Raw genomic sequence first — 23211 nt, forward strand, 5'->3', positions numbered from 1 at the left:
CTGGATGGGAGAGGGATGAGATCACAGAGCTCCAATCCGATGCTCTTTTAGCACTTCAAACACTAAATTTGTAACTCATCTTACGGTCAGATCACTATTCAACTAGATGTTTTACCCATTTTAAGATGCAAATGAATGAGTTTGTTTTGTAGCATTTTTTAACCCAAGCAGCACATTGAGGAGGTTTGGGACTTTCACCACTATTTTTTTTTTTTTTGGGAGGGTGGCGGGGGGAGCTGGGAAAATGAATGCAGATGCCTCAACCTGCTGACTACTTTAGCTTCACCTGCGCTCATTCGTTCTGACCACAAGCGTCAAGCTGGGCATCAGTGAGCCAAAGTGAGGAGCCATGAAAGGTAAAGTGTACTTAGAACATGTATGTACAGTATATATTTTGGGGGATGGACATTATATGTAAAATTATATCAAAGGGGGTAGCACATGTCAATGTGTTTTGCACCGCTATGACGTTCAGGTTTTGAATCTCAGCTCCACCGCATGGAAAGTGCATGTTCTTTGAGGACCTGCGCAAGCTTTCTCTGGGTACTCCCGATTTCCTCTCACATGAGAACATGCATGCTACAAACACAGCCTGGAATTGAACCCGTGACCTCAGAACCGTGAGAAAGACTCGCTAACAACTCAATCACCAGGTTTAATACAATTTTACTTAATTGGACCGCTTTTATTTCTCGACCAAAGCGATAACTGATTATTTTTTCCTCTCTCTGTGCTCGTGGCATATAGTGACAGGCAGAAAAATGAAACGGCTACGTAACCGGTGGACCAAGGGCCATTGACGGCTTGGTTGTTTGTCTGTGATGTATGTGCTCCTACGATTAGCCGGTGATCAGTCCAGCTTCTTCCTTAAAGTCAGCTTGAATTGGCTCCAGCTCACCCACGACCCTAAGGAGGACAAACAGTATAGAAAGCGAATGGCTGAATATCCTAGCATGCTACCTGCCATTGTAACATGGAATCCGGCACCTGTAAAAATAGCACATATGCGTCACATCAACCATCCTGAGAAAAGTACTACTTTGTTGATCTTGGGTGGGAAGCTACAATTTGTCAGCTTTCTCAATGTCTGCGTGTGCGTGCTTATTACATCTCGGTGACTTCGACAAAAGTGCTGTGTGCCGCGGCCAAATTTCCCCACATCTTGACTCCTCTTCAAGAGAGCAAGAGAACATAAGGTTTGCAGCAACGTGGTATGAAGGGGAAAGTTTGCCAGGAGGGGGGGGGGGGGGGGGGGCTTAGCGGAGGGCAGGAGCATTACATGATTCCCACACGAGCTTTGTGCTGAGCCACAAAGACTTGAAGGATACAGTTGGGATGAGGAAGTGGGAGGGAATACCACATGTGGGCTTACAGCTTGAAATGATGTAAGTCTGTTTATCATGGTGCACAAAAAAAAAGAGCAGAGACAACTACAGTACTGTGTAGCTAAATTGGGAGAATTGTAGAGTACAATCCAGCAGTTGGCGCTGTTGGTCCTTTCATCCCTAATGTGAGATGAATTTTATATAATACAGCAGTTAGAATAAATGGGACATTGGTCTATGGTGTAGGTAAGAACGTATCCTATGAGCTCTACAAAGCAACTAGTGACCAAGAATCATCATCATCATCATTTAATTCATTTCGACAGTGCATTTCAAGGGATCTAAGATGCCTGACATGCACATGGCCAGGGAAATTTTACTGGCTGTTTTGGTTGATAGTTAACATTGTTTTCCCCCCCCAAATTTTTTTTGTAAACCACAAAGAATTTTTGTTATCTGCGTGTTTGCAGTTGGAAGGAAAATGGAATCTGAATGGAAAAGCTTGGCGAACAAAAAAGAAAAAAAAGTCCCAACCACTGTACTGTCACCTATCCACAGTGAAGTTATTTAGTCAGGTCATAAACCAGCACTGTTTTTTTTCCCCATTGCAACAGATGGTTTGTGTCAAGGGATGGCCTTTTAACATCCCCAAATAAAGCCTCACCTTTTTCCAAACTGCCTTTGACCTTCAACTCCGAGCCCAGTGGAATGGGACACGTCTGTTTATTTCCAGTTCCTGTTATTATGATAACCTTGGCAACCCAACCGCACTGTTTCCCTTATTTCTATCCCGGACGTTTCATTTGTGCTTTTCCTGTTTAAATACGTAGGCAGGAGTAAATATCATCCGAATACCTGAGTGTAATTCATCTTTTCTTGCCATCTCGTTGCTATTTCAGTGGTCCCGTGCAGTTGTTCGTCACAGAACGATTCTAAACCGTTTCACATGAAGTGAGATTGTGTTTGGATTTGGACATTGCCAGTAAATAGTAATCAAGTCCATCTTGCTCCCTTGGCGTTCTGGCGGGGTTGGTAAAGTGCTCTGGAGCTACACAGCGGCACGGCAAATGAACTCAAAAAGATCACGCAAAGCGTGTTCCTCAGCCAAAGACTACAGCAGCTACTTTGTATGTTGATGTGGCTTCCCAGATTTTTTTTTTCTTTTTTCTGAGGGGCGAGTCCAGCTCAGTTGACCCGGAGCAAAATACGCTGCCTCATACATTCTTCACACAAAGGGGGCTCGCAGTGGGAGAGTCTCAGGATGATGGACAGGTGTGCCTTTTTTGGGAAAGAGAACCCCTGGGTGCTGTACATAACTTCTTACCCGATATCTCTATGATTTAACACTCCTTCCTCAAATAATGGCCTATGTAATACTTTTTTTTCCCCTTCGGAACCAAATACCGACTATATCATTTTTCGTACTGAATTTATGTTCACCAGTGGATTTGCGTGATCTGTTCAAGTGAGGATGTAAAAGATTTTGAGCAACATGATGAGTACATGAAGCCATGTAATCATTTTTTTGTCTCAAAAAATGGCTTGAGCCATATTTCTCTCTTCTCTCAGAGGCTCGGTCTTGCTGCCAGAATATGCTGCCTGATACATTCCTCAAAGGGTTGGGGTTAAAAAAAAATAAATAAAAATAGGCTTCAACCATCGAGGCTCGTTCTCACTCTTTCCCTTTTAAAGTGACAACACGACGCATTCACAGGTTCGAGCTCTTCAAATATCCCAACCACTGGAAGAGAACCTTCACTTCTCTTTTCACAGTTCAGGGCAACAAATTCCAAATATTTACTTTTGTTTTGAGGAGACCACACGTACGTTCAAGTCTGAAGTCTTCTAAATAATCAACTGGTGCGTCCAAGGCTCTAATCTGACTTGGAGCATCTTTGGAGTCCTGCTTTCATTTAAATCTCGGCTAGTAAAAGTTCAAAATAGGAAAGGATAGTTGTTACTGTGCATGTCCGTAAACATCAACAGTACAACTGTTGCACAGCATTCTCAATCGTGGGTTAGCCACACATTTGCAAAACACCGCACAGGCTCAAACGAGCAAAGCCGAGTGACGGAGAAGAGCGGGCTCGTCATTTTTAGAAACGGAATCCGACGTTGTGGTTTACAGTTGCGTGGAATTTGTCTGCGTTTCACAAGATTCCAACCTTGATATTTTCATAGGTGCGTTGCACCGCCACAGAGCGCCATCTGCGCCGCTTTGCCCACTTGCAATAACAGTCGAACCCGGGTTGGCAAAAAAAACAAAGCCCCTTTGATGAAATTCCCTCCAACTAAATGATTTTGATCTAGCGACAAAATATGTAATACACCGGAGACGCCTGCCACATTCATGACACAATAGTTATCCGGATTATTAAATTCACCCTCTTTGGCCTACGCGCTACCCCAAGGCAGACCAAAGCCGCAGACGAGTATTGTATTATTGAGAGGGACCAGGAATAAAAACAATGCTCGCGGTTTGACGCATTTTCTGCCAAATGTAACACAGAAAGGGCAATTTTCCCATCCACCCATAAACTGACAAATAAAAGCCTCCTCTCACAAAAGAGACCTCCTTCAAATAAACGCCTCGTTCCTCCTGTCATCCAGCAAATAAAAGCCATTAGCACCAACTAGCTACGGTTTTACAAGATCCATTCCACAAATATCTTCGATCGAAAACACTCGATGAGACACGATGTCTCTCCAGAGCAGAGATGCGAGCTACTCTTTACTCTCATGGAGTTCATCTGGTTTGTGCTGGATCCTGCACCGGCGCTGAGTCAGAAAAGGAAATGTTTCAATTTATTAGACTTAAGAGCAGACATTTTCCAGCCTTGGTGGTAAAACCCGTTACACACCGTCAAAGTCTTTTCAAGGCTAAATTGTGCACTTGTTTTTGCTCACCATCCCGTTTTCCATCCATGGTCTGGACACAACGTGGATGTTTGCTACGCTGTGCACAACGGTGCATTTATTACATAATGTTACGTGTCAAGCTACAGTTCTATCGTTTGACAACCAGGCACGGCTTGTACTCTGCAAAGACCAAAGTCATGGGACATTTGCAATCTTAATGCAATCGTGTTAAATCATAAATGGCTGTTACAGGTTCCATTAAAAAAGAAATAAAAAAGAGGGGTCTCACGATTGCTATTCAAGCTAGCTATGTCATACGTACGCTCCAATGACATGCAAATGGACACTTATTCAAAAAGAGCTCAATATATTTTTAGTGGTTCCACATGGTTTGGCTGTGACTTAGCTGCTTAGGTGTGACTTTGCACAGGCCCTGTTGTGGTGCCGCCGTCAGCTCAGCACCGCTTTGTGTGTGTTGGAGCCGTCCGCTTCCTCACTAACGAGTCAGACGGGAGGACTATTATATATATTTTTTCGCACAGGGAGAAATGAAAACATGAGCAAAGGAGAAAGGGGGTAGAGGGTGGGAAGACACCCAGAGCCGGCAAATATTTGAGGGTGGATACCCAATTAGGTCATAAACAATGTGCTGATGATACTTTAAATTTGCAGGCCAAGTCCAAAGAACCACAATAGTTAAGTGCTTGGATTAAACCAGAATGCGAAAAACGAAAACCCTCAAGTATGCATTGTGGATGAGACTTGAAGAGTTCCTGCTGCTGTACCTGATTTGAAGCAAGTCAAATTGATGACGCATTCTGTATGCCGCTTCATGTTTACAGCAGGCGTTCGATTGACTTAGCAGATTTTGTGCATGATTCACACTCTGGGAAAAGAGGTGGGAGGAAAAAAAAAATCTGGCACAAAAATCTTTGAACATTGCACCTAGAACTGCTGAAGGAACATTTTACTCTTTCTGTCCGGGCTGAAAGATTTTTCAAATAGGCCATGCATGGAAGACTAAACTACTCTGTGTTTTCACTCTCAAAATTGAATAACATAGTCACGCCTCCCATGCATTTTGGTGTAATATTAATTACGTTTCCATGAAAAAGTGCCAATGTTGACATGCAGCCAGTGACATGTCGACAGTTATTACATAAGCATAATTTTACAGCATAACAAGTTTCTCATCATTTGGAAAGTTTATGTTTCTCGCGGGTCTGCTATGTGGTTTCCTGACCTGACGTCATGTGCACATGCTTCAATGCGTTAGTTAGATTTGTGTGTACTGTTCCATGCAGTGGAATTCTTACATCTTTCTTACGTCTTTCTTTCCTTGACAGACAGCTACGGAGGATATGAGAACCAGCTCTTTAAAGGTAATCTGAAGGTTCGGTCTTTTGTTGCAGCATAGATGTGAGACTTGGGCGATGGAGTCAGCTGTGATCACGAGCAGATGGATCACAACCAAACATCACATCTTGTTTTCAATCGTATGTTGCAGAGGAGGAGAACAATGGCGAGGAAGAGGATATACCGCCATTCAGAGGTGAAGGCCGCACGCACACAAGTGGATTCACAACTTGTGAGCCCAAATCGATTGTTTTGCATAATATGTGAGCTATGCAAATACTAATCTGGAATACGTCCATGTGATGCCATGCGCAGGTCGCACTCGAGGAGGTTGTGTGAGGTGCCGGCAGAGTCATTCCCTCCAAGTGGCTGTCAAAGTCCTTTACGCGTTAGTGGCATTCCTGATTGTCATTGTGGTCGTGCTGGCATCACTCGGTGAGTTATGATTGATTTGTTAAATGAACTACAATAAGGCGACAGGCAAAAGCTTTCATGGGACAATTTGATATGGTGGTGATATCGTGATACAGTTTTTCTTGCTCTTTCTCTAGTGTTTAGGAAGGTGGACTATCTTTCCGAGGAAGAGCTTGTCTATGAAAAGAAGATCGCAGGCGCTCAGAAAGCCCTCGGCGGTAATGCTTCTCCGCTGTGCATCGTACCCACTTATTTCCCAGGCGGTCTGTCTACATAAATGCTCATCTTGATCTTTCAGAGATCACTAACTGCTCAGGTTGTCTGGATGTGACCCTGTACAGCGAGGAGATAGCTCGACTCAAGCAGGAGTTTGAGGACATCCAAAAAATGCTCCTGGGACAAGAGCAGGTACCTTGGACCACCGCAGAATTAAAATCCTCTTGTCCAATGACATAACAACGATTTACAAAATATTCATGCCGGCGATATAACGCTTGCTGTACCTCTCAGGTCCTGGACCAAGCCTCTCAAACTCAGACCAAGCTGACAGCCACTAGCAAACAGCTTAGCACAGATATGCAGACCCACGTCATGTCCATCAAGTTTCTCAACCAGTTACTGGTGGGATACCAAGACCAGGTAGAGGGCTGGAAGGACGTGCTGGAGGAGACGGAAGAGAGAATGAAGACTCTGACAGAAGATCAATATGATGTCAAAGCTACTGCGCAGCAAATCAATACAACAGTGGCACTGAGGTGAGTGCAACGCTTTGAGACGTGCAGGCGCGGGTCAAAATTCTGGCTAATCTATAATTGGCGGAAGCGGTCATTGGTTGACGGTGTAACATTCCGCAGTTCTGGACGGACACGCCGATGAAGAATATGCAATCCAAGAAGGCCCCCCTCGGTTGACTGTTTTAAATGGATGTCATAGAAATGTTTTGGGCACAAATAGGCACCGCAATTATGACTTTGTCGTCTGGCGACATCTGACGTCCAAATCTTGACGATAAACCGAGGACCCCTTGCGCGCATGTTGTTGACATTTTAGAAGCCTCTGAGTCAGCACTGGTTCACTTTTGAAGGACCGCATATGGAAATCATTTGCTTTGCGGCCAGAATCCAATAAAGAATACGGCAATTCCAGACTGAAACTCCAGTTGATGGACTTTGTCATCCATATGTTCCTTTCATTCTTTCCATGCGCACGATATCAACCGGGAACATGCATTTCCTGCTTACATCTTAGCCCTTTGTCATCGCGGGAAATCATTTGTCGATGTGATCTATCCTCCGTAGTACGATGTGGATTGATGCCCTGCAGAGGAAATCAGACGAGGAGACTTTGGTCCTCCAGAAGTTGACCAACGACTGGCAGAACTACACTCAAGTTCTGGGCATGATTAAATCCAATGCGAGCAGCAACACCCAAATCTTACGGTCCCTGCAAAACAATATCGTCGCGGACCACCAGAGAATCTCCATTTCCTCAGAGATGTACTACGAACTCAGTCAGCAGGTGTGTGTTTTATGAATCTAATGATCAGAAGTGTTTGTTTGAGTTGGATAATTAAAAATTATACGCATTTTCACTAATCGTAGGGCTCAGTACCTATCCTTGTGAATAGGAATGTCAAAGATGATGTCATGTCCTCTGCAGGTAATGAACCTGCAAGTGCAACTCGACAACGTCACAACTTCCATGGACGAACATGAAGAGAACATGCACGACCTGCACTACCATTCCAAGTATGTTCGGCACTGCAGTTAATCCCCCGTTTATCAATTCTAGATTTGCCACTTGAACACACACATAGAGAATACAAAAAAATACTTACAGGCGAATATTCTCTCCTCACTGGGTACAATGGCCATTACTGACCCTTCTCTGACTCTTATTCATGCATTGAATGACACCACATCTCATTCCAGTGGACCTCAGTGGTGCGCACAATTTTGTGTTAGCACTCTGCAGGCACACGACTCAAAATTCAGACTGAAAAAACAACCACACAAAACGGTTATCATCAACGTTAGGTACTACGAAAACCGGACTGGAGAACGTTTCTTGGCTTTGGATGGCCGTCTGAACTCCATCGAGATGGAGATAGAAACAATCTCATCCAGCATCAATGCCACTGTCAGTCATGTCCAGAGCATGTACAAGTACATCAACATTGAGAGCTCCACCTGCCAGAGCCGCCTGAGCAGACAAATGGAAGATATGCAGGTCGTGACAACACAGAAACACCAAATTGGTTCTGATCGTTTAGACAGACCACATCCTCACGGGTTTTTCTCTCTTTCGCTCTATTGCAGAACTTAAACAGCAGCGTCTTGTTACTTCTGAACTCCGCGGACGCGCTGAGGCAGGAGCACATGTTGTTAAATGTACGTCTGGATGTGGATGTCAGGAACTTGTCCATGGTGATGGAGGAGATGAAGCTGGTGGACACTCACCATACGCAACAGATCAAGAATTTCACGATATTAAGAGGTAGAGTCAGTGTGGTGTATAAAGCCACCCCACTCCCAAAACTCACTTTCATGCATTCATCCACCCACAGGTGCTCCAGGACCGCCCGGCCCGAAAGGTAACCGCGGAGAGACTGGGTCAAAAGGACCTCTAGGACTGACCGGGGAGAAAGGTTATCGAGGCCCAATAGGAGGCCGTGGATCTCAAGGAGAAAAGGGCTCTTCTGGGCCGAGAGGTGCACCTGGTCAACCTGGCCCTAGTGGCAGTCGAGGGGCCATAGGCAACACAGGACCCAAAGGGGCCGCCGGCCAACCAGGACCACGTGGTGAAAAGGGCCAGAAAGGTGATATGGGTCCACTTGGTAAAAACGGGGTCCCGGGACCAAGAGGTCCATCAGGGATCCAGGGCCAAACAGGACTACCGGGTATAATTGGACCACCGGGACCCAAAGGGAAACCAGGACCAACTGGGGCCCCCGGACCACCAGGAACTCCTGGACCTCCAGGAGTACCGCCCTCCCTTGATCAATCCAGGATGCAGCAGAGAAGCCAAGCTGCTGCTGGAGCCAAAAGACAGTAACCAAATAGATTTGGACACAGACTCGGGAAAGTTCACTGGAAGAATTCAAGAGGAGGTTCTCCACCCAATCGAAGGACCTGATTAAAAACAGGACCTTTGAAAATGACGTGGATGAATATTGCCAACAAGGGTAGAGAGCACTACCCACAGACTGAACATCATCTGACACATTGCATTATTGTCTTATACCGGTTGTCTTCAGCCACCTCGCAAAGATAGATAACAACAAGTGTGGGGGGGGGGGGGGGGGGGGGGTTCCAGTGTAAAACACAAGTAAGCAATCCTAAAACATGGCTGTTATTGAACTCCCATCAGGTGATGATGAAGATTGTTGATGCCAAGAAGGATTGCGGCTAAATTCAAACAGAGTAGTCTTGGTTCACGCCTATTTTCTCGATGTCGACGGACATTTCCTATGAAGTGGTCACATCTTAGTAAGCTGACAAATTGGTCATTTTGTGGCTTTTTCGGAGCAGGTACTCTGAAGATGAAATTTGCATCTGCTGCGTCAAGTTGAACAATTCATTTTCAACGCTCCAATGGCCATGGGCAGTTTACAATACTGTTATGTACAATGGTGGGCTTTAAAACGTCATTTTTGCTTCAGTGTTTGTGCAAATACAACTGCCAATATATATGTATATCTATTTTTGCATAGTTTATTATTGAACATTTAGAACACTATGCTGGTTAAAAGCAAGGAAAATGTGGCAATTATTTGCCAGGTAGTTTGTTTTTTAATCCAGTTGAACAAAAGCTCGAATCTGGCGTTTACGACAACTAAGGCTAATCAGCAAAGCGCTCACCACGAAACGCATCATGTGGGTCGTTTTTTCCTCAAATGGGAATAAGGTCTGAAGTATTTTGTCCACAGACTAAAAATAGCATCATCGTACACTAACACAGTTTGTACTTCTGCTCTGACAGGAGACTCATCACTTTTCATGTTACACCTGGAAACATCCTTTCTCTCAAAGAAATAAAAACACAAATAGAGAACCCTACTATTTCTTTTTTGTCATAAAAGTGAGTGCCATCATGAAATGCAACTGGCTTGCACTGAACAATAAAAGTAGATGTTGAAGCGGTGGTCTCGCTTGTATCCGACTCGCAGAACATTATCATCATTGCCCTCCGAAGGAAAGGGAGCGGCTTTATTATTAACTTAAAACACATGTCGGTGGCTCCTCTCGCATTTTTGGGGGTTTTCCGCCTCAGATTTAAAGAGATTGTCAAAAATCACACTGTGCCAGTGACTCTACCCCCCCAAAAAATGTATACCACATAATGCAATGTAATGTAAAGCACGGCATCATAAATGTAAGCAGGCCTATTTGGCAGATATTTCTCATTCTCAAATGTCATGCCGATACCCCCCCCCCCCCCCCCATTTACAAAGGGTCGCAATTTTCTTTCATTTTTCATTACACTTAAGACTTTCACCACATTGCCTTGAATCACGACAAGGATTTTCGAGATTTCATATCACTTAGAGTAATGTGCAACACTTTATATTTCAGACTGTCTGGCAGCCACAATCAAATTGAAGTTCACTTACGAAATATGGGAAACTTCGAAGGGTGAAACCTCCTGAGTGTTTATCTTGGCAGGAATCTGCTCTTATTTTCATTTTTCCTCCACCGTTCTTGTATTGGCAGCTACTTTTTAGCGTTATCATATTGCAAGAGGTTGAAGTCCAATAATCCCATTCCCTGAAATCCTTCATATCATTTCTCTCGCAGAAAATTGGACTATAGTCCAACAGAGGGGAGACAGGGGGCATAAATTGGCTCCCAAACCAGTCCTCGGTGCAAGTTTGTGTCGTAACCACCTGCAACAAGCCCAGGTAGACACCTCGTAAAGTTTTCGCTTCCTCTGTGGACATTTCCTCTCCAGCACCTACAATTCCTCAAAAGACCTGCCATCCGCTCCCAAAGAGCCAGTTCATTAGCACGCACGCTAACTAACACATTCCCGCAGTCCGAGACGTGCGCTAACTGCAGAGTTGACAGGCCCCCAAAGAGCTTTTTACATCGGCAGCTGTAAAAACACAAGCCTTCCAAGGTTGCTGTTATTCTGTTTATGTGTGAGTGATGACAGGAATCACACCTGCTGCTGCACAACGCCACTAACTCTCAGCAAAAGGTGAACAAAGCCCAAGAACTGTGCGTGGGGAATGGACACCTAGGTTCACCAACAGAAACCTGTCCGGTACAGCCTCTGGAAGTTTCTAATGGGACTCTACCAAGGCCAACAGTGGGCAGATTTGTCGCTTCACACTTTACAACCGCTTCAGCCAGTCTAAGAGTCTGACCCACAGGCTCAATTATTCCTGCTGGCCATAGTTCTTAAAAGTGGAGACCATTTTGATTTACTGTCTTAACTAAGCCGCCTTGGCACTACAAAATGCTACTGAACCCCCCCCCCCCCCCCCAAAAAAAAATTCATGGAGTTGTTTGGAATTGGTATGAATTGTTCGTCTATGTGTGACCTCTGATTGGCTGGCAACCAGTTCAGGGTGTCCCCCGCCTACTGCCCAAAGACAGCTGGAATAGGCTCCAGTACACCTGCGATCCTCATGAGGATAAACGGATTAGAAAATGGATGGCTGGATGGACGGATGTTGCTTTGAATGAAATGATTCTAAATTATAACATAGCAATTTTTATAAAGTTCTGCTTTCAGAAATGGTGTCGATGAACTCCATCTCAATATTAAAGACCCACACACATCCACACGCACACAGTATACCAGAGATGCAAATAAACCCCCCTCCCCTAAAAATGGATCGTTGATGACTCAATGGCATTTCCGAAATCATAAGCGTTGACAAGTCTTCAGTCGCACAGAGGAGCAGCAGCATAAAATCCACTCCCTCGTTTCCCTCAGTGCGTTTTAGAAATAACAGAGTCCAGCTGCAGCTGGCTTAAACTAACGTCTTTGGACTTTTTGCAAATGTTCTGTTCGCACTCGCTGTGCTCTCCCTCTCTGATTTGGCAGCGAGAGACAGAGAGAGAGAGAGAGTGAGAGAAAATGAGCTTGCTGATGAAGTACAGCAGCAGCCTCGCCGCAGACGGGATGTTAACGATTACAAATCCAAATAAAATATCTCTGTTATGCAACCAGATGTATGGTACCTGTAAAAAAAAAAAAAAAAAAAAAAGCCTCAGACATTCTGTAACCACTGACTAAACAAACAGAGGGGTGCATTCATTTATTTGGTTTGTGGTTGAGTTGCTTGTAAGAAACGAGTAGAGCGCAGGCCACATGCCAACAAAAAGTAAAAAAAAAAAAGGAATGGAGCGTCGTATTTTTGCTTGTTTATCCAACCTGACTCGAGTAGACAATTTTCTAGCTCATAGAAAACGACGTGGGATGACGGGATTATTCTCTGGGATGGAGAATTGGAGGCCGGGGGGGGGGGGGGGGGGGTGTTAGGTTTTCTTATTTTCCCATGAATAGCAAAAAGAGGAAATAAATACTCAAAACTGACAACCCTTATGAAACGGCATCTGTTCCATTCATATTATCCATTAGCGAGCAATTTCATTTAGGATGAACATCTCGAACCGCTGCACAATGGGTGACGCGGCCGAGAGCACTTGAATTGGATATGAAAGAATCTAGCAACTGAGCACCGCACATCGACTGAGCACCAGAAACCTACAAAACCGTGTTGGGGCTAAATTATAATATACTGTTTTATTTATTGAGCCAATTAATTTTACTGAACCACAAAAACATGGTGCGATGGTAGTAGCCTGTAGTAGCCGACCAACTTTGTGCGTCCATCGTCTCCTTTTCTCTTTCAAATGGGCCAAGCATTCCTTTTAAGGATTGGCCAGATTTCTCTCCTTAATCCACTGAAATAAAAACAGCTCCCGTTGAACAGTTGGAAACGATTCAGGTATTTGTATCTGTGACCATTTGAAAGTGCATGTTTTCATCTGGACACAGCAGCCGACTCTTCCTCTTCAGCTTGCTCCAAGTGGATAAAAATGTGTTTGCCAACCCCTATGCACGCTACTAAACCCGGAAAAACTGCAGTGAACATTTTTAAGGGCATGACGATGATGATGATGATGATAATGATTTTTTAAAATTACTTTGCATAATAGATTACAAATCTCATTTCGATTTGATTTGATATTGATTAGGTCTCCCCGTGTTTGTGAACTCCAACTTGCTCCATTCATTCCCAAAACATGCAAGTTAGGAAACCAAAAGCTCTAAATTGTCCATAGATTTGAACATGAGTGTGCGCCACCTCTTCCCGAAAGTCAGCACTGTGTGTGTGTGTGTGCTACAAGTCCTGCTTCAGCCATTATGTGGGGTGTGTAAGTGTGTGTGGTCCACATTCAGCATTTTCAACCGCCAGCAGATGTTCGGATGACCACCATGATGGTTGTTATATTTATTACGTGCCCATTCGTGTGTGTGTGCGCGCGCGCGCGGATACTGTACATGAGTGAGTGAGTGACCATACCACTTCAAGGGGGACGTGTTTTGTAGTTATTACTACTGGAAATCTAGCAAGATAAAGACCACCACTAACCGTTTGCAGATCATTCGGCACCGCTGCCAATGATATTACTTCCCAGGTTTTTAACAAGGAATGAATAATTTAATAGCAGAAATTACATTATTTTATTTTGGAAGGTGGATATGACCTATAAACGCTTTGAGGTCAAAGTCCATGTCCCATTAATTGTGTGCGCAATGTGATGGTACCATTTAAAGCGCAGTGGCCACTGACTGGTACAAAACTTATAGGAACGACATGATGAGAGCTGGTGAATGTTTTCTTATTTCCTAGTAGTTTTCAACACTTTGCCGACGCTCAACCATCTGTGATGGTGACTCAGGTTTTCCAAACAGGCCTGAGGGCCAGCATGGCTTTAGCGAGGCTCAACCTCAGGGACCCAAGTAAATATTTGTCACTTTTGGATCAACATTTCAAACTTGTTTCTGTGGTTGACAGAACAAAGAAAAGCCACAGAAGAATAATATCCTCAGAGCCATAAATTATTCAAAAGTTACAGAGGCCAGGCAAAGTATTAGCAAGGGTCCTCTGCGCGGTACGTGACTTTTGGGAAACGTGGGCGTTCGGAAGGACATCGTGTCATCTAGCAAAAATGAAATTAAGACTCCTTTTCTCACTTCATATCTTACACTTGACATGAATAAGTCTTTACTATGCACTGCTTTACTCAGACTAAGTACGTCTATGTACTCAGCATCTGCTTTGGGTTCCGTCACCACTCGGGGGAATCCGCAACAATTTCAAGACCTCATCATTCAAAGGTATATTTTTCTTTAAACCAGTAGTTCTGTGCTATTTGTTACTCTTAGTAGACCTGGTTATTATTGAACAATCACTTATTTTGAATGCCATGTAAATCATCAATGACTTGAAGTCAGAATAGGTACATGAATAATCAACAATCAATATTATTGGCAAAAAATAGAGCACCCCAGAATGGAGCTTCCGCTGTCGTCACCATTGTGAAATTTTCGAACGTGACCACTACGCCATCTAGAGGTGATGGAACATCATGACAAAGTACGCATGACTCAACTCAAAAGCTCGTGGTCGCGTCAACAAACAAAGCAAAGGAATTTCAAACTGGTTGATGTTGGTTTCTCTGAAAAAATGTGTTGTATAAACTTTAGGGACGTTCTCGTCAAACGTCCACCCCTTCCAGGAAGTCTGCTGAGTCATGAAGCATGACAAATCTTCAACCAGTGTAAAACTCATCAACTCTTGACTTCTGGCAGTCACACATTTCGTGCTTGACACATTATTCAGTGTGTATGAATACAGTGAAGATAATAATCAAAACAGATGATTATCTCTGTAAAATATAGCTTTTTTTTTAGGGTTACCATATTACAAATACATTGTATTGCGCAATAGGGATGTGGTGTCATGTAGATTGTTCTTCTACATGTGTTTTACTTTTTACACAACCTTGTTTACATTAATATCGATTTCTATGTATTGGCATTTGTATAAAGGAGGTTTTGGGTTTGGAATCTCAGCTCAAGCGTTCATGTAATGGCATGTTCTCAATCTGCTTGTGTGGGTTTTTATGCTCTCTGTCTTATTCCCACTTATTCTCAGTTTAACGGAAGACTCAAAGGAGTGATCCAGGTCGTTCAACAAGGAAACAAAATATGTAATCAAAATATTTGGACATTTTCCATCACCGATACCTTGACTGCGATCGGTGCACTGCAACGCGTGTTAAAACGGGATGCTCAATCAATCTTTGTCCATCCGAAGAAGATACTCGGCCTGTCCAAAAAATAAAAAATAAAACAAAGTTGTTCGCAGTCTTGGAAAAGTGCGCACCTTGCCCCACAGAGGCCGGCCGTAGTCCATATCACGAAAGGAGACCGTCGTACCAAAAAGCTGACTGGGTCGTTCGGTTTGATCTTGGAGCATTCTTGCAAGGCTTCGGTGAGCGCAGGCATCACATACTTCATCAAGTAGTTTCTCAGCGGGAGAGCTTTAGCTTCCAGCAGCTCGTGCTCCTGCCTCTTAACCTCTGCCAAATTGTTTTGCTGTCCCCCCCCCCCCAAAAAAAAAATATACATATATATAAAATCAATTTACCAGTTTAGACAAGGTGAATTTAAGTTAAAGGTTACAGTGCATTTGCGGTACAGCCCGAAAGCCCAATACATCAATATTTTTGTGAGTCCGATGTATATCCGAACATTATTATAGAGAGGTGCTAATCAAATGAGGACACTGGTGTACCCAAGCTTCGTACTGCGCTGCCATCTCAGTGAGCAAAGCCTCTTTCCTGCGTTTCCTCTCTGCCGCTTCCTCTGCCTCTTTCTGCTTCCTCTCCATTTCTCGCCTCCTGTCCTCTTCCTCCTCCTGCTCCTCAGGACTCAGGCCGTAGTTCTTGGGAGGCCCCACCACCTCGATGACATTGCTCACAATCTGTGTGAATTCAGGGTCGTCAGCTTTCACCTCTGCAAGCAACGAGAGACACGAATTGGAAATCTCTTGAATGTATTTGGCGCCACGGCTAGAAAAATCTGCTGTTGTGCTTTTATGCTCTAAATTCATCACTTTCATTCAGCAATTTTTTTTCTTTTGCATTTATGATTTGACACCAAGTAGGAACTGAACAAATGCTGCCTACTCCTACTGCCACAACACAAATGATCTTGTAATTTTGTAAGAAGCTTTACTGGAAAAGCGGAAGCTGTTTTAGCTCAATAGTAGGGTGTCTCAATACTTTTGTCATCATGATTTAGCACAGTGAAAAACATGACGGTATTTCACATTTGACCCTTTTGCGGCACACTCTAGGAATGTTACCAAGATATGTCGGATATATTTCCAGTTCATCAAAGTAGTCGAGAGTAGTTTCGGCGGCCCTGCTGAGTTGGCGGAATCTGGCCAGTCGAGGGATGAACTCATCCTGGGTTAAGCCTCTTTTCTGGGCTTCACTCTCGGGAAGATCTTGTACTTTCTTCGTCAGGAACTCATCAGATGCATCCAAGGCAAACACATATTCTAGACCCCCCCCAAAAAACAAACAATAAAAACGGCTATTTATATCATTTTAATGTAAACAATAAAGACCGAATCAGTAAATGCACAACCTGGAGTGATCTTGTTGTAAGCGGGTGCCTCGTTGGGCGAGTCTTGGTTCTCTCCGTCCTCAGCTGAGCAACAAATATTCATCTCACAACACGCCGTGTTGTTATTCAGTACAAAGCATCTGAATACCTGGAAGAAACCTACCGCTGAACATCTGACTAGCTTGCTCAAATGTCCTCGGGAAGCCGTACAAAACAAATCCTTGGTTCCTACAAGGCTTTGAATTGAGCTTTTCTGTCAAAATTTCTAAAAGTAGATCATCTTCCAATCGACCTATTTGTATGAAAAAAAAAAGTTGGGCCGTCAAGAAATATTGAGCACAACAATCATCACTGTTGGGAATATGGAGAGTTGTGCATAAGACCTGCATTATTTTCCATGCTTCCTTTTATAGTTTCCAGTTGGTCCTGTGCCGTTTCCTGTTCGCTGACCTCAGCATCAATTCTGGCAATAGTATCTTTCTGTGGAGTACGAGTTTGTTTCTTCTTATCGCATCTTTCGCATTTTTTTTCAGAGCTTGGCTAGTCATGTTATGGTTAACGCGGGAAAATGAAAACATTGCAAATGATGTCACTGACCAGCTGCGTCATCTTTTCGTTGATGACATCTCGGATGTTGATGTGATGTATTCGATAGCGCTCGCACAGCTTCGCTGCGAGTTCGCTTTTACCCACGGCGGGCGGTCCAGTGAGGCAGATTCGGATTGGCTAAACCACAAAAATCAACATCAAGCCAACGCCAAAGTAGCTTTTTTAACGCATCGCTTATTTCCACAATCAATTGCACTTGGGAGGACTTACGAGTAGCTTTCTCGTATGTCTGTATTCTTCCACGAGGGCTTCTATATTCTCAATTATGCCGCCTTCTGCAGACCATTGGAAGTTAAAGGAGTCTTTCACAACAAAAGCATCCAGACGTAGGTCAACGCTGAGATACTCCAGCTCCTCTTGCTGAATTCAAAACAAGAATCGCCACACAATAGATGGTGAACATGCTTCCTGTGCATTTCTACTCAGGTTTCAACTCCATTATGGAGGCTGTCAACAGCGATCGAATGGACTTATTACATTAAAACTCATTGACTGCCGTTGACGGCGATAGAAGTCAAAAGGTGAATGAGTTTTAACATGAGATCCAACCCCAAGTGCTTCGGCATATTAAAATCCTCAAAACAAAACCAAAAAAACTACCCCAATCCTGATACATTTTTGAAATAAGACACCTGTAGTGTACCTTATAGGCCTTCATAGTGATGGCTTCCTTCTCTGGTACTTGACACACTCTTCCTGGTCCAAGCACATGGCTTATAGCCTAAAAGATAAAGAGAGTTGATCAGGGTTGTTCTTGAGAAAATCATTTCAAAAGATCATTTCAAAAGAAAAATGGCAGGTGACTCCGGAGAATGCTCAAAACTGCCGTTTTTTTTCCAGTCATTTACCTTCACCATGTCTTCCAGCTTGTTCCTGGAGTCATCAATCGCAAGAATATATTTGGCCTTGGGTTTGACCTCAATTAAACTTTGTATCACTCTGTAAAATAAATCACAGCCAATTAAGTGAACACAAACAATCGAATGCCCACCCCCCAATCCAAATATTTAAAAGTGGCAAAGCACTTAGCGAGGTCAAGCACGTGGATGGTGGGGATGTAATTTGTGCCCTCGCCAAATATGGGAACTTTGGTACACTCAGACAGCCAAGACACCTACGTCGCAAATACAAAATGAAAATAATCAAGCGGGAAACTAAACAGACTGTGATTGAGGGATAATCTACCTTGTAAAAGTAGTGGAAAAGATTTTCTCCCTTTCCGTACTGTATTCCCGCAGCCAAAACGTAACCTTTCAGTTTATTTTTTTTCTGAAAGATGTCAAATATGACAGATGACATTCAATTGCATGCTGGCGTTACTTCACATGGTGGCGTGTATTTTTCCGCAGCAAACTCCTTACCCCTGTTCCCAGTTTGAGGACTTGTTTCTCCATGTTGTTGTGGTGTTTAAAGCTAGGATGCGGACGTCTTTTTCGGAACTCCTCCTCTGTTATAAATTTTTCTGGTTCCTCCTGCTGGAAGGATGCGTTGGTATTAGCATCGGACCTCTGCTGAATCAATCGCAATGCTCACCGTTTCCGGTTTCTTGGTCATGGCCCACGTCAACACTGTCGAGACTAAAATGAAGATTTTCTTTGATCTGAAGTTCTGCATTTCACCATGAAGGGCTACAAACGACAGTGAAGGAAACATCGTACAATTAGACATGTGACAGGATTTCCCAAAAATGGCAGTTGGTTTTTTGTGAATTTACTATGGAAGATTTTAGAAGCATATGAAGTGCTCGTTCCTTTTTTTTGGTGGGGGGGGGGGTCATTTTGCTAGTAAAATTCCAACTACAATGTGATAACAATCAAATATAGGGGTCTTTTCTTGTTGCTGACCTGTGATTGCCCAAGTGGCCTCTTCAATGTCCTCTTGGGTCGCATTTTCGGAGATGTTGTACACCACCACGTCGCATTCCAGCAAGCGGGGGAGAAGTTCCTCTCTGCTTAGCGACTAGAAAACAAGATTGTGACTTATTTTCCCGGTGTTGCAGCAATTTACACCGATTCTTTTAGATACTTTCTGGAAACCTCTCCAAGGAATGAACTGGCCCATTTGTCACATTTTTAACTCACCGAATACTGCTCATGCAAAAGGCTAGTTTTCTCACTGCTGGATGAAGAGGACACAGTCCCGACCACCTGGAAAACAGGTTCATTTGTCTGAGGTTCGCCGTCATCGTCGTCCTCAGTCTTCTCCCCGCAACTCGATAAATACTGTCCACGTGAGTTAGGGAGATAAAATACATTAATTGGGCAAAGCCAACTTATCCTGAATAGAGCTCATGTATGTACTTCACCTCCGCGATATGTTTGGAAGAATATTTGCCGACGTCGTTGACAAAAATACGTCTGCAACGTTTTTTGTCACCCATTTTTGTTAAAATATTAGTCTACTAATGTTACTTAAGCTTTAGGTTGCTAAAATGACTCGAAGCAATTGTGGTCGTCCCTTGTTTTGGGTTTAATTTGAAATAATCACCTAGGGTACGCATCCACGTCTCAAGGACTATTACGTCATCACCTAGCGACGAGATATCGGGTGTATGGGTTTCCATGGAAACCGGTTCCTGCCAACTTCTACCTAATGTCGCCACAATTTCTATAGTTTCTTCTATTGATTCGTAGATTCCTCCCTTGGACACAAGCGTATGAACATTAAGAAAAGAGAAAAAAAACCCTGGGTTGTGACAAATTTGACAAGGTAAAGAACAGAGGTCGTGAACGTCCATTTGTTAGGGAGGGGGCAGCCAGGCAGCTTCCTCTGCCAAGGTGCTCTGCACCTCACACCTGAGGCTTGCCAGCTCGTCACCCACCTGTAGCTCATTTGGGCTGGTTTAAGTTGGTTCCCAAACCTGTCCTCAGTGCGACTTCTTATGCGACCCCAAATGCAAGACAACAGACAAGGATGGCATTAGCCAAAAACCTGGCGTAGTTTATTGGTCTTACAAGGTCAACTCAGGAGAATTCAAACTGAAAACTTACTCAACAAGTCAACATTCAAGCAAGAGTCCTCGGGGAGAGGAAATGTCCACAGAGTCAGCGAGAACTGCACGTGGTGTCTAACGAATTGCTGCAGGGTGGTTACAACACAAACTCACACTGAGGGCCAAAATTATACCAGCCCAAATGAGCTGATGAGCTACAGGTGGGTGATGAGCTGGCAAGCCTCAGGTGTGAGGTGTACAGCACCCTGGCTGAGCAGGCTGCCTGGCTGGCCCCTCCCTAACAACATCAACTATGGTCCAAAATCTATTTTGTAACGCAAAATGTAAAACTTAAAGAGCAACACGGTAAAAACTAACCTGGAATCCATTTTAGATCCCCATAAATTAAGGCCTGAGGATGATGAATGCTGCCGCTATGCTTAAGTAAATTTCTGAATTGAGGACACTAATGTTAGTTAATAACTGCAGATGCATTTGAATGCTGCCAAATTGGGCGATTATTTCAAATGTAACGGGCAGGTAGCCGGACGAATGTGCGACAGTCTGTTTTACAGCTATTACCGCTTATGGCATAGGTGTCAAACTCGGGTCCTGGAGGGCCTCTGTCCTGCATGTTTTCCCAAGTCTCCCTGTTACAACACACCTGATTCAAATGAACAGGTTCAATGTCAAGCTTCCGCAGAGCTTGCTAATGATCTGATCATTTGAATCAGGTGTGTTGCAACCGAGAGTCTTTGAAAACATGCAGGCCTGCAGCCCTCCAGGACCCGAGTTTGACACCTATGGCTTATGGTGTTTATCTTTCTCGTTACAGCTTCATTTTTCCAAGTTCCACACCGCCCATGCTGTGATATTCCCACATACCTGTGGGTGTCCTCATTGTGCGGGACAATGGAGCACCGACATGGAAACTTCCAAAGCACCTCACATATTTATAGCGCTGACATTATCTGACAAACTGCTCGCAAGACCACGGCACTCAGTAAAAGCACACCCTCACACGCTCTCGGTGTGAAGAGATACTGAGCGAGGGAAGCTGCTTAGGGGGATGCCTGGTTTGCCATGTATAGTGAGACTTGCATGATATTGTTATATTCAGCACTTTTCATTTCGAGTTTGTCTAATGTGTGAACCCCCGCTATGAACATGACAAATGCTTACAGAAGGCCTGCTTCACATTACAGTGATGCATGTTAACACCAAGGACGATAATGCGGAACACTATCGCTCATTGTCAGTGGCTGCCAATGAAAAAGGACCCCTCTGTCATGACAATGTGTGTAATTCATCATGCATTGTTATTAAAAACACACTCCACCACCCTTTGAGATGATGCTAATAAAACTACTGGTGACTACGTTTAGTTTTGGCTGGAAGCTGCAACCATGTGGGCCAATGGTTCTTTTACGGGGTCTTTTAATGCACTGAAATATGATGGATGGCTTGAAACGGGATCACTGTGTTGTCTACAAGTCATGTAGCGTAAACCGCTGTCAAAGTCGGGGATAGACCTGGCTGTTAAAATAAAACAGTTGTTTCTAACAGCTGCTGAAGTGGGCGTGCGATGCGTAAGGGAGGTGGGGGCTCGGGGAGAGGCGGTCAGCTGTCAAGACAGACAAACGCTTTGCTTCCTATGTGTCCTTTTATGGACGAAGCGTGCCTCAAAATCACAACCCGTTTCAGACCCATCTACTTGATCCGGATAAAGACACCGTGATACACATACAAGTCGGTGTCTGCCAAAAAGTGCCCGATATGCAGGAACAGATTTTTGTTTATATATGCCAGTGACACACAGTAGGCAGAACAATTAAATGATCTTGCAATATGTATACGCTGAACCATCAATGGGCAAAGCAAGCCTTGTATGACAGAATATTTTGGCAAAGGCTGCTGGTAAGATGGTAAATATAGAATGACAATATAGCGACACAAAGTTTAGAAGGGATCACACATAATCCACGAGCCGGAGAGCCAAATCCAATTCCCTCGCTTTGATTAGGCCGATCCTACAGTTCTTGCTGTGATGTCATTGCTGCAAACTGCAGAGTATCTCATATCCTGCTTGCTTTGAAGTTATCTTTTACATATACTGTAGTTCAATAATGTTCCACAATTAGATTCCTTCACTTGTGTTCTGAACTACTACTTGACTGATGGCACACTATATAAAAATCTAACGTTCGCGAGATACACATAAAAGCTCAGAATAGTAGTAAACAAGTAGGTTAGCGGCGTCACTCTTGGAAGTACATTACGCGTGTCTACAAATGGAACGATTGATGGTGCGGGAGGTATTTACATTCTTAGAACCCGCGCCGGCCGGCTATCCCCCCCCACCACCCTGACCCCCACCCCCGGCGTGGCGACGGAACTTGACAAATATGGAGCCTGGGGGTTTGACGACCTCCAGGCACCCCGTTGGGGGGCATGCAGTCACCGGCACCTGTTACGCTCCATTTCCCTAAAAGGAGACACGGGAGCCAATCAGAAGGGAGAAGGGAGGCCTGCTGCGCCGGACATCCCAGGGAATCTGTCGTCTGCTGGAGGTCTGGCGATTGCGCTTTCCCACTTACCCCCTCCTTCTCCTCCTCGTGCAATATTGCATCTCAGCTGTCTGGGTGGTGTTTGCCTCTCCCCTCCTCTCAACTCTTACGCATGCCGTGACATTGGCGATCCCCCCTTAGACGACTCCTTGACTGTTGCTCCGATGGGGGCTCATGTTACCGTCACCCCCTTTAATCACCTACTTTCCTCACGTTCTGCGAGAGCTTAGTCATATTAACACATATTTAGCAGTCTGCCCTGGGGAGGCCCCCGTTGAAAATGTCGGAGGGTCAAAAAAGATGCTATGCTGATGCTGCTTAATAAAAGTCGAACTTCACATGAAAAGTTGGAACATGACATGGTCCCTGCACGATTCACAAAAATAGCCTATTCATCATGTTCTGTGATTTGATAATCAGCACTTTTTTTTCCACGCTTGTTGATCACGATTCCACAACATGTGCTCAAAATAATATCTCATCATTTTGA

The 23211-nt window shown here is 44.1% G+C and overlaps 2 protein-coding genes across 2 annotated transcripts; one reads left to right on the plus strand and one right to left on the minus strand.

Annotated features, from left to right (window-relative positions):
• Nucleotides 1-207: 207 nt before the first annotated feature.
• Nucleotides 208-11425, plus strand: scara3 (scavenger receptor class A, member 3). The gene is made up of 12 exons (XM_052053311.1): nucleotides 208-356; nucleotides 5531-5566; nucleotides 5692-5736; nucleotides 5856-5975; nucleotides 6092-6172; nucleotides 6253-6362; nucleotides 6465-6709; nucleotides 7253-7472; nucleotides 7614-7702; nucleotides 7991-8183; nucleotides 8273-8450; nucleotides 8521-11425. The coding sequence occupies exons 1-12, from the start codon at nucleotides 350-352 to the stop codon at nucleotides 9006-9008; spliced, it is 1812 nt and encodes a 603-aa protein (XP_051909271.1). The 5' UTR covers nucleotides 208-349; the 3' UTR covers nucleotides 9009-11425.
• On the minus strand, nucleotides 641-19762 carry ak7a (adenylate kinase 7a). The gene is made up of 19 exons (XM_052053310.1): nucleotides 19528-19762; nucleotides 19304-19444; nucleotides 19067-19181; nucleotides 18756-18850; nucleotides 18584-18694; nucleotides 18408-18491; nucleotides 18248-18336; nucleotides 18071-18161; nucleotides 17866-17943; nucleotides 17433-17582; nucleotides 17211-17339; nucleotides 16997-17093; nucleotides 16777-16905; nucleotides 16635-16697; nucleotides 16348-16545; nucleotides 15775-15995; nucleotides 15417-15575; nucleotides 15225-15306; nucleotides 641-906 (listed from the first exon to the last, which is right to left on the minus strand). The coding sequence occupies exons 1-18, from the start codon at nucleotides 19600-19602 to the stop codon at nucleotides 15274-15276; spliced, it is 2058 nt and encodes a 685-aa protein (XP_051909270.1). The 5' UTR covers nucleotides 19603-19762; the 3' UTR covers nucleotides 641-906; nucleotides 15225-15273.
• Nucleotides 19763-23211: the final 3449 nt, after the last annotated feature.

This window comes from Hippocampus zosterae, chromosome 19 (genome assembly GCF_025434085.1).
Source record: "Hippocampus zosterae strain Florida chromosome 19, ASM2543408v3, whole genome shotgun sequence".
NCBI classification, from domain to species: Eukaryota; Metazoa; Chordata; class Actinopteri; order Syngnathiformes; family Syngnathidae; genus Hippocampus; species Hippocampus zosterae.